Below are 12,264 nucleotides of genomic sequence, written 5' to 3' on the forward strand. Positions count from 1 at the left end.
CTCACCATTGCTGTTACTGTTAAAAATGGTTTCTTTGTAGCATTGTGCTCCGACATTATAAGCCAGAAATAACTGCAGATCTTAAACTGAGACTACTCACAACGCACAACCTTGGGCTTGCTAGGCCAGTGTTCACCTGAAACACCTCAGTGCATTTCGTTAAGCTGCCTGTTTGCACGTCTTAAGACATATTAACTCCAGATAGTCGTTTCCAGCCAAAGAGCAACAACACAGATCTTGTAATCCAGCCAAGAACCCTCTCAGGTAACCTATTTCCTTCCCCTGACCCTTGTACTTTGGTGTGATGTGCCAGTAGTGTTTTAGCCGTCCCCTTAGTTTTCACTCAGCCTGGGTCTAAGCTGGTATAGGCCCAGCTAGTTAGTAAGGGCAATGAGTTTGCCCTCTCTCCCTTCTCCTCAGAGTGGAAAGAATGCTCTCTGTCCGCCGGGCTGTCACGCTCCGGGAGGGAGGCAGTCTTGTGACGTTTCTGCTGAGCCTAGCTTCGCCGCTTCTCATCGTTTTTGACAACAACCTTTAAATAATTTGACTGGATTTAAAATCCCTGTCCTTGTCTAACCTTTTTGTCACGTGTTATTTAACACAGTTCAGCAAACCCTCGAGAGTCTGTCACTTTCTCTTTCAGGCACACCTGCCTCTTGAATCATGTGCCCCAGGTCTTTGAAGAGTGTGACTACAGAGCTCACAGTGAGGCAGCGAGAAGAAGTGGAAATTTTCAGCTGTAGTTGTTGAATTTGTGCCACCTCTCCCCTGATTGGGCCTAGTCACTGGTTGCCACCGGTAGCTTTGATGTTATCTTGACAAAACATTAAACAGGGATCCAGTGCCGTTGGATTGCTGTCGCAACGACAAAGATTTACAGAGATAAAATACTTGAGGGGAACAGACTGTTTGGGTTGAGCCCTCTGTTATAGGTTACAATTGATGTTTGTTATAGTGCTGAAATGTGTGGTGAGTCAGTTTTAATATTTATTTATCAAGTCGGAAGACCAAACAAGTGCTGGTTACTGCTTCTCAGGGCTCGGGGATAGGGTAGCAGGTAATTACCGGTATTTCATATCAGATGAAAAAAATCCATTTTGAATCCCTAAAATATTAACATGTTTTGTTTAATAAGTTACACCAAATATCGTGATAGTTTTTCAGTAACATTACAGACGTGTTACGCTCAATTAAAGCTTAGAAAATTCAAGCAGAACAGCCTATGCTCAACAGAAAAAAAATGAAATAGTCTGTAGAGAAAACAACAAACATTATCTGATATTAGTTGATGGTGATGATGCTCTGTTTGGGAGTCAGATACCTGTTCTTACAATATGTTTATGTCTCTCCTCTCCTCCCTAAATGAAAATGGATTTTACATATTGCCACGTGATAAAAAAAATCAGCATAGCGCAAAAACAAACACAAGTGAGGAGCAGAGTTCACAGTCGTTCTTTTGCTTTTGTTCGGGCCGTGCCGAGGGAGAGAGATGTTGTTAGCATATGCATATGATACTGCCAGGCTATAACACCGGCTTATCTGGAGCCAGAAAGCAGATAGACTCTGAATGCTCCACTTTTCACACACTCTGAAAAGCAAATATTGGACAATTCTGTGTTTTTCAAGCGCATTTGTGCATGTTTTTGTCAGTATTATGACATATTTTTCTGTATCTGATGTGGCTCATTCCACCGTGTCATGCTGGTAGTCTCATCACAGCAGGCTGTTAAGATTAATTAGCAGGGAGAGGTATTTGCAGAGCAAAGTTTAAAAGCCAGCTATGAGCAAGCACACACTGTAGCTCGCAACATATGAATTCAATCAGACAGCAACTCGACTGGCTTTAATTTGAGTCCATCCTCTCAAAACCCATGCAAAAAAAGAAGCCGAGAGCCTTGGTTTTTCTGCACTAACCGCCTTGTAAAATAAAGTTTTCGGCACCTCATTGGCACCTTGCGCTCAGTCTGGCGTTCACTGCCGACAGCACGCTGTGATGACAGGTGGCAGGGAGGGCCACTTTGCTCCTCCGATCCTCCAAAGCCCAGAGCTACAGAGTGGCACTTGAGGTGGCCACAGGATGTGGTGGGTATCACAGATAAGCCTGTCCTATAATTTATAAGCAAGGGTCGGCTCGTTCCCTTGCACAGTTACTGCATCTGTACACACTCTGCTTTTTATTCTCATTTGCTGTGTCCGAGGTTCGGTAGTACATGACAATTGTGCACGTCATGCTCAGCTGCTGTTTCAGACAAGCTGTGAGTGCATCTGCCGAAATAAACGAGACAGACACAACCCTGTCTGTTGTCCAGCATTACGCTCAGTCACAAACACACGGACTTGTGCATGCGCGCACACGCAGGCAGGCTCTTTCACCCCAGGGGAACAAGCCTCCAGGCTCTTTTGTGTGAAAGGGATGAGATCATTGTGGGGCAGACGATGGGGGGATGGAGTAAGGGGTTCCACTCTGTGTACTTAAATAGAGAAATCTCTGTTTCTATGTCTGTCTCCGTCTCATTTTCTTCATCCTTCAGTCGCTCTTGGATTTCAGTTTGGAAGCTTGGATGTGAAGGGGCCGGCCAGGTGAATGCCATTAACACCGCAAGTGCTAAAAGTGAACAAACATTAGGTTTGGTGCACACGAGGATTAGGACCTCCCTGGTTTTATTTATGGCAACTAGAAGCTAGAGGGTTTTCTTCTGCCCTCGGGGGCTGTTGGGCTGCAACCTTTTTGGCACATTCGCAAGCAAGTTAAGACCAGTGCCACCGCCAAGGAACGAGTCTTTCCAGTGCAGGGAAACCATGGGCCTCGAGGAATGATCCACTCAGGGGAAGGAGTACGAGTAATCATAGATGTAATGTTTAATCTCCGGTTGGGTCTTTTATTTCATAAAACCGTTAAACCGTCGAACATAAAATGCCCTTAATGTCACAAATTTACCTCAGGTGATTACTCCTTTTGCTTTCTTTTCTGATCTGAAATGTTAATATATTCCCCTGTATTTCTAGTTACCGACTACAAAATGAATAGGCCATTGTGCTGGAGGCAGTGATTCATTACACCTTTTTGTATTGCATTACACCTCCCAAAAGTGTGTTTTCTTATCAAACAAATCTGGATAGATTTCCCTCCACTGCATGCCTTTGTGTAAATGATCACAGAGCAGCTTGAAACATCAGGTAATATTACTTACAAGTGCTTGTGCATTTCTTTCCCACAGCTGGTAATGATGAATAACAAGAGATATCACGGACTGGCTTCCAATAGCCTGAAAAATACATTTGAAATGAACTGAATATAAAGTGAAGAGTGGTCCCATCACATCAGCTAAGCCTGTTGTGCATTGTGGGCAGTTGCAAACATTGGCTTTAACTCGCTTTTATTCAGGGGCTTCTGGCATCGTCACCGAATCATGCCATAAGTTGTTATTGTCAGATTAAGTTAGGATACTCAGAAATGCTTTCATTTGGCGTGGCAGAGTGAACATGCTCTGGAGTCATATTTTTTCATGGAAGGAAATCTTACACAACTTGCCGCTTGTGCAAACTGTGCTAATTTTGAAGCGTCAGTCACGTCCAAAGTAGAGCTGCAACAATTAGTTGGTATCGATTTGTTGATCAAAGAAACTAAGTTGCTGTTTTGATAATCGATTAATCATTTCAGTCATTTTTCAACCAAAGCTGTCAAACACTTGCTGGTTCCGGCTTCTTGCACGTGAGGATTTTCTGCTTTTATTTAGTCTATGATGCATTGATGATTGTTTGGGTTTTGGACAAAATCTCTGGGAAATTGTGATTCGCATTACTCCACATTTTCTTTTTAATATATTATCGACTAAATGATTAATCAGTTAATCGTGATCTGCTGTTAATTGATTATAAATAATCATTAGTTGCAGACCTGGTCCAAAAGGGTTGAGGCCAGGGTTTGGGCCAGAAGTGGGCATCAATATCATGAAAAATAGCCAGGCAGAAAAGTCTGTTTTTGTTTACTCAACAAATTAAATACCTGAAATTAAATGTCCCCAGTGGCCTAACACAAGCAGAAATGTGAAGAGAATAAATGAATGCTGCCAACTGTCACAATCAAAACTGTTAAAAATGCCCATCATAACATCCGAGAACACAAGGTGACCTCTTTGGGCGAAAAAAGGTTCATTAGCTATAATGTAAAACCAAGTAAAGCAGCAAATTCTCACATTTGAGAAGCTGGAACCATGAAATATTTGGTATTTTTGCATGAAAAATGACTTACGATTAATCAATTATCAAAATAGTTGCAGTTGAATTTTGTCTAATCAATAAATCCACAAATAGTTGCAACAATAGGATAAATACTATGGTATTAAAGATGCAATATGTAAGAATTTTATGAATAAATTCACTAAATCTGGTGAATAAACAGTGTACACAGTACCTGCTGTGTGTATTATACATTAAAACTGAAAGTGTGCAGGGCACTCTCCACATTAAGGCTTACGCTTTAAGAATTAATGGCTACAAGGAAGCCAGAAACCAGTCTCATAGTAAGTAACTGGTCAGAATACTGCTGTCATGGTTTGTGGTGACCCTACTCTGTGAGTGCAACCCAGACAAAGAGCGTGACACTCGATCATTGGGGCTCAGGAGTAACAGAGGAACAGGTTTTCACATGGGAAGGGAGGGGCAGAGCACAACCTTTAGAGGCAGGGGCTCAGGTTACAATGCAGGACTTAATACAGTGGAAATTTAATGGACCAGTATGTCTGTCAGTTTGACTCGTTTTACCAAGAAGCTGCACAATTTTTTTTGCCTCGAGGCTTAAAAGTTTTCCACCACTGCGTGCTGTCACAAGTGCAGAACAAGGAGAGCAAAAAAATCCTCAATATTACGTTCATTTATGTTTACAATAGCTTTAAAGCTTTTAGTCTAATCCCCTTGTCAACGCCATCTGCCTTTATGGCCTCTACCACGTTTTATTTGCTCGCCAGACATAAAAGTGGACAATAAAACAAGCCCCCTCTGCCATTTTACATCTAAAACAGAGACGGCGGCTGACAGCAGCACACTACAGAGAACATGTCAGCTATATTAAACGTACCCTTGAAAAACTAGGAGATCGATTTCCTCAGCTAGAGTAACACTAGTCGCAGCTCACGGTCGCGCGGCCTGGCATTGTTGGGGCTCGGTCGCCATGGCAGCGCTGATGTTTGTCTGTCAGGGGCTGTCACAAAGAGATATTTGTGTGGTTGTCGTTGAGGTTGAGGGGACTGTCACAAATGGTTCCAGCTTTAAAACCATGTGCACAGCTAACGTCGGCGGTGTGTTTAAGGGAGTCGTGGGGTTTTTAGTGAGCATGACTGACTAATCCAACTTGTATCAGTAACAGTCGACCCCGTTTTTGATTTTAGAACAGGAAATAATAAGACAGTAATACCCCTCTTTTACAATTACACAGTTGACTGTTTACTTCACTAAGCCTCACAATATTCTGACAGAACTCGGTGAAATTCTTCTTCCTGCTACGAAGGATGTTGATTTTGTTCTTGGGTTGGGTTTACTCTCAAAAGCAGGTGTCTGTGGTTGTGTATAGTGGAAGATAACATCTGCGTTGGTGGTACAGGTAGCCTAGTTTCTAGGTCAGTGCAGCATTTTGAAATAATTGAGCTGTTTTTTCAAAAAGCAGAATGATCTAATCACATAAAAAACAAGTCCTCATTAATATGAAATAAAAGTCACTCTGTAAAGTACATGTTGATTCACCGGCATGGTGAACAATTGTAGGGCAGCATTCAAAGCCCAATCAGGACCGGACAAATCTCCTGGTCGCCCAGGATAGTGTTTACTTTTCTTTTTTTTTTCTGTTAGCATGACTTTGTTCTCTGCTGTGGCACATTGTGGCGATGTGTGCCCCTGCTGTCGGGAAGCTGTGTGACTCACGGCCTCGATGTTTTCATACCAACAGTACCTTTTCAGAGAGCAGACGAATTGTAGAGGCTAATGTCTGTGACAAAGGTTAAAGTATGCATGTTGCTCAGCAGAGCAGACGCTTGCAAAACTTTTTTTTTTTTGAATGAGAAAGGCAGGTGCTGCACCCACAGACAGTCCTTTACTGACCTGCTTCTACAGGAGGATCAGGCTTAAAATGAGCCTTAATAGACCTAAAGAGTCATTTATTATTGAGCATTTGAAGACACCAAGGCCTGAGGTTTCCTATACACAGATGAACCACCAACATTCAAACCACAAACATGTGAAGTTAATAAGATTGATTATCTCGTTACAGTGTAACGTCCTGCTGGGAAACCTTCGGTCATTAATGTGGGAGCCACTTTGACACGCACTAGGGCCTGTCCATCCTAACATTGATCATTTATTACAGGGCGATGTCTTCAAATAAATAAGCTGTGGAACTATGATACCTCAATGCCTGTAACATCCAAAGACATCATTTTCAACATAACTTCACATATCTATTTCTTGCCTGTCTCAAGTCTCCTTGAAATCTCACTTGAAATCCCGCCCGAGGTAAACTTTTCCTTTGTGATGTGTGTGAACTTGCCTAGTAACTGGTTATCAATCATTTTTAATGTAATACTCATGTCTCTATATCCAGGGCTGATGAGTCATAAAAGTGAGACCCACGCCTGACTCAGCTCAATGTTTTGGTTTTCTGGTCCACAACTTAACTGCTTTAGTTCAATTTCACTTCTAATTATGTCGTTTTTGTTGTGTTAAATAAAAACCTACTCTAAGCTGCCTGCCCAGCACCAAACATAGACAGAGTAAATAGCATTTAGCAGCTGAACAGCCTGATATTTATGAAAGAAATGCATTGGTGTTGTTTAATAAACTGCAAGTGCAGTTGTTAGCTTATATGCTGGTGCTTCAGCTCATGTGTGTGACTTTAATATATTAAATGAAAGAAATAATGTATTGATTTCATACTAATTTCAATATACTATAACAAAATTGTATAATAATCACTAATATCAGCCTTTGTTTAAGATATAAACAGACAGTAATAAACACACACAAACAGTAGGACAATCCAGTCTCTGGTTAAACCACTGGAGGACATTTACTGGCCAGCCTTTGGTGAGAGCCCAGTGTGGTTTGTTATAAAGCAAATGTAATCTGAAGACTGAATAGGGTTTTGACCAGTGAGATGTAACCATGGATACAGTGCAGTAATTCTCCTCAGAGCAATAAGTCCTTAAACAGCTTCATGTCTCCAGATAGTTGTTGTGCATCATCATAAAATAAGAGCTGGATTCAGTCGAAACGAGCGTCCGTGTTTTTTAACGTTTAACGATATTGTTCATTGTGTTACTACATCTGGAATCATTTGAGCCTTTTTTTTAAGCAATTTTAGTTAGAAAAACAACTCGGGACACAAGTTTCATAAAGTGAATTTGTACGGATGGTAAAGAAGTAAAATAAGATCACGCAAAACACTTGGCTGTTCCTGTTTGATGCTTCTCTTCCTCGCCTTACCTGTGAGCTCTACTCTGTCCTCATATTGGCTTTTCCATCAACATCATCATGTCAACAACTCCAAGAATTGTGAGAATGGCCCACTAATTAATCCCATCTTCACTGATGCACTTTTATTGCTGTTTTTCAAAGTTTATCCTACCCAAGAGACGTGATGACTTAAAACAGGCTTGTGTTGATACAGTGCCACTCTCTGCTCTGTCATTTGTGTTTTTTTCCAGACGTTGTTTTTTAAATAATGAAGAATTGGGTCATATTCTGGGCAGTTATCCAGCTACAACTCTTCAAAGCTACCTGGACCATAAGGCTGAAAGTCGAATTGAAACAAATCAAATTTGGCCTGTTCACATGGGCAAAATGCCAAGTTTAAAACTCAAAACAGTGCTAGATTTATCACTCGATCAATCAGATAAGGGTTTATATAATAGCCAAAAGAATGAAACATTAATTTGACCATTTTTTACACGTCATGCCATTGTTGTCCAAGACTGCATGCTGTATAGTTGATAGAAGGAAAAAAAAACAGGCTCGAAGTCTGCGTCAGCTGTTTGCTGTGTGCTGTGGCCAAACATTTTTCCTCCAGGCAGGTCAGTCTGCCTCCTGCCACTCCTTTCACAGCACAAGCAAACGGATGTCCTGCACTGTAGACATTAGCGTGCACTCCTGTCTCACCCTGCTAGCTTCAGCTTCACATATATTCTTTTAGATTTCCTTCAACCTGCCTTTAAAGATACCGTGTACCGTGGCTTGATGTCATTTGTTCAACATCGGTCAAAAGTCCATAATAGAAAAAATTAAATAACCCCAGTGGGCTGAATTAGTCTGCGTCATGAAAACCAGAGCGGTCTGTGCTCGCTGTGAGGCTCCGTTTTTTCCTCCTCCTGCCACAGCTGACTCACCGCTGGAAAAATTGAACTTCCTGTGTAGGTCCCAACAGCCCTTTGAAGCCAACATGGCCGTTTTGGCTTTAAGTTTCTCTTTCTTCTTCTCGGTTATTTTATGATGAAGCAATGTGCTTGACACTGCAACACATGGCTTGGTTGAGTTGTAACTGTCAACTGAGTCACTAACGGCTACTGGCATTACTGAAACATAACTTGAAGAATAGAAACTCAAGCTTTTACTTAAGAAATTCCTTCCAATTATTCAATAAATAATCACAGCAGACATGCTTAACCGGGTCTCACCTCATATTTTTTTGTCACTTGCGACCATATTTGTGCGTTTTAGTGTTTTATAGACTTTGGTGTCTGCTTGATTTACACTCACAGTGACATTTCTGAGCATTCCTCCAGGCCCCGCTGCTCTCCCTTGGCTCTCTGTGGCCGTCAGAGCTTTAACTCTCTCGACATAATTGGAGCGGTGCGGTGATCTACAATGACAAGAGTGTTTGTGAATGTCAACAAATCCAGTCCCTTCATTAGCCCTTGTGTTTCCCCCAGTTTGTTTGCCTCGTTGTGGCGCAGCAGTCTTAAAGGATCCTTTTATTGCCTCAGCCACAGTATAACTTAGCATTCTGTGTATGCTTGCATGTGTAATCCATCCCACTGTCCCGAGGTGATATGTAAAAGCAGCATGCATGTGTGGAGCAGTAGTTTAACCACAGTCGAGTCCTCTACGAACGTGGTACAGGAGGGTTTATAAGGCAAACAAACTGACTATTTTTCTTCCTTCCAGGTACGTCCAGCCATGATCGAGGACAAGGGTCACCGCGTGACCGACTACTTTGTGGTGGCCGGGCTGACTGACAAGTCCACGCCCCTCGAGCAGGATCTGTCAGAAACCAAGTCCAGCGGGCCCAAAGCGCCCATTACTGACTTGGCCGTCATCAACAGGTCGGCGGGAGAAACGGTGCCCGAGGGCTTCACTTGCATCGACAGCACCTACAGTGGCCAGCCAGCGAACCTTAATCATGGCAGTCTTAAGAGCCCTGAGCTGTTTCTGTGCTACAGGAGGGGTCGAGGGAAGCCCCCTCTCATTGACATTGGGTGAGTCAGCAGTTTGTTTATGTCAGTGTTGGTTATCTGGTGTATTCACATGCCTGCAACGGCCAGAGACTCATTTTTTGCATGGACTGTATATAGAGAAGTGGACGGCAGTGTGTTGTTGTGATGAAAACAGGTCGGAAGAAGGAAGAAGCCTTTGAGGAGTAAAAGCAATTACAGATATGATTAAAGATCCCCAAAGTGTCCTGCCAGCGCGGCTAACCGCTAGTTAGCATGCAGACAGGCCTTCACATGTATAAATATTTCAGTAACATGCATCATCCCTTTTCATTGAAGCCATTCTGACGTATTGCGGTGTGAAAAGCGTGCGTGTAAAAAATCTAATTAATAATGGCTGCATTCCATTTAGCTGCGTCACATTCAGAGTCCTGGTGTTGTGCAAGTTGGCTCACTATCACACTGGGACACTTAGCTTGTACCCTTTGTAAAGCCTATTGTGATATATTACATTTCTGTATTGTTTTGAAAGGTGTTTCTCTCCAGTGTCGTATTTAATATAAGTTTTCCATGGTGGAGGGAAGTAGGTGTGTTGACGACTTCATTCACTCGCCCCTGTTGCGTCATGGAGTTCTCCCTCTCAGCCACACCTCTTGGCTCACATCCATCGATACAGTTTTCCTGCTTCCTCCTATTATCCTCAAAGAGGGAACTCCATTATAACTCACTTAATCCATCCCAGCAAGCCGAAAAGGTAACGCTGCTTTTACTTCTTCGGCAGGGTAGCCAAAGATGTGACCTACATTTCATCACCAGAGCTTTGTGTCTCTTAACTCGTCTGTCCCGAATGAACTGGCACTATGGATGCAGTCATGATGCAACTGCCTGAGGTGTTTCACTTCTCCACACACCTCAGTCTTTGTCTAAAGCCTCTTTGTTTCCCCCACTAACAAACTGGAGTTTCCAGTTACAAGAGACAGCACTCTGAAAGATTCAGGTCTTACATTAAAACAGGAGTTGCTGTACAAAGATTGCAACACATCGACGGCACTCCGCGTCTTCTGTGATGATCATTTCACGTTTTATTTATGCGATTACCTTCCGCAAAATTTAGCTTTAAACGAGATTGTATGTCAAGTCTTGTTTCCTCTGAGAGATTGCACAATCCTGCTTTGCATGCTCACAGACATATGGGGTGGAGAAAAATAGAAGCAAACTCAATTTAAAGAAGTTGAAGAGTCATGTCGAGTCACAGCCATGCAGTTTAATGAGACTGATGAACAGATTTCACAAGCTTCTTTTCTGGGATGATATTTACTAATGTAAAATTCATGACTGTGTGGTCCATTATTAATAAGTGGTATGCTAGACACGATTGTGTGTGTTTTAAAAATGCTACAAGTAGATGCATTATAGCATTGGTTCACTTCCTGATGGTTCTGTTTTGGTAGAGCTACAAGGTCTGTGAATATTTTTGGATATTATGTTGCAGCATGTGTCTCCTCCTCCTGAGTTCTGTTCCCACCTGCCTGTCTTCATCCACCTATAGAATAAATGAAAAGCTAGCGACCTGTAAATAATCCATCCTTCCTTCTGTCAGTGAAGCCAGCATTCCCAGCCCAGGGCTCCACAGCGTCACGACTCACTGTGCCCATTAGGGCTCTGTTTTTTGTTGCCTAAATGAGAATTTGCTGGCAACTGTCCTGCTGGCCTCTTTAGGTTCGTCCTGCACTCTTTTCAGAATAAATGGAGTGTTTCGGGACTGTTACATCTGCCTTGGCTGCCCTGTAGCCTGCACAAGATTTTTAAAAAAATGTGTGCAAAGACTGGTTCTGTCTTAGTTTAAAGAGGGCAGCAATCACAGCGTTAGGCCTCCCACATTGCATTGTCCAGATGGAAAGGGGAGGACATGGAGCATGCTACCATAGAAGCCACACAGTCATGCAAAGAAATCCAACACAGTGGGCACTGATTGCTTCCGTCTGCAGCTTTTAGCTGTGTGATAATCCACAGCAGGAGTGATAAGGAAAGCAGGCTAAAAACGTTTTCAAAGTGTTTGTTTTGTACTAAATTGGATACGATTTGATATCCAAGCCTCCCTGACTGTCTGGGATTTGAATGAGTCAGCTGGTAAATATGTCTGAATCACAGCAGCCTCTGAAGACAGGCTTTCCCAGCGAGCCTCAAAGGGAAACCAGAGCTTTGAGAAGAAAGTCAGCGGTAGTGACCACACACTGATCCTCTCTGTTAAACAGGAGAGGCAGAGATTAGCCTCACCCTGGAGCCACAGTGCAGCCTCTTGCTTACTGTTTCCCAAGAATGCACTTTTTACTAAACCAGTGTGAGTGTCGGCTGATAGGTTTCTAAGGCCCTGCACCCTTTTTTTGCCTTACTGCTGTAAATTAGAATTAATAAAATATATTTTTATGAATTTAAAAAAAAGTTTCCTTTAACATGAGCCAGGTAAAAACAAATGTGAGCTTGAGCTTGCCTTTCCCTGTGAATAAAATGTTTTCTGACAGCTTGGAGGACTTAAAGCTGCACTAATCAATATTTCCATACTAACAATGGATCAAACTTGTACTTGTAATTGGGGTCAACTCTGCTCTGTAGGATCCTCTGGAAGCCTTTGCTTCCCACTGTTTAGCTCATTACTCAGAAGCGTGTTGGGGAAAGCCACACCAACAGAAAACATCCACTATATGTTGTTTTCCTTCGTCACCGCACAGAAATTCTGAGATCTTTCTGTTTGACATTCTTCTGTCGTTCTTGCTGCCTGATTTGTTGTTAGCATTCAAACTTGTACGTCCTTATGCTTTTGCAGTATAAACTGTTGCATCATCAGAAT

General features: G+C 42.4%; 1 protein-coding gene across 2 annotated transcripts in view; it reads left to right on the top strand.

The window, feature by feature from the left end:
• Positions 1-12,264, top strand: part of dennd4c (DENN/MADD domain containing 4C) — a 31,521-nt gene that overhangs the window by 2,289 nt on the left and 16,968 nt on the right. For both annotated transcript variants that reach the window (XM_073475682.1, XM_073475683.1), the window contains exon 2: positions 9,151-9,461. In XM_073475682.1, coding sequence (XP_073331783.1) covers positions 9,163-9,461 — 299 coding nt within the window. In that variant the 5' untranslated portion in view covers positions 9,151-9,162. The remainder of the gene's footprint in view (positions 1-9,150; positions 9,462-12,264) is intronic.

The sequence above is a fragment of the Pagrus major genome, chromosome 10 (genome assembly GCF_040436345.1).
Source record: "Pagrus major chromosome 10, Pma_NU_1.0".
NCBI lineage: Eukaryota > Metazoa > Chordata > Actinopteri > Spariformes > Sparidae > Pagrus > Pagrus major.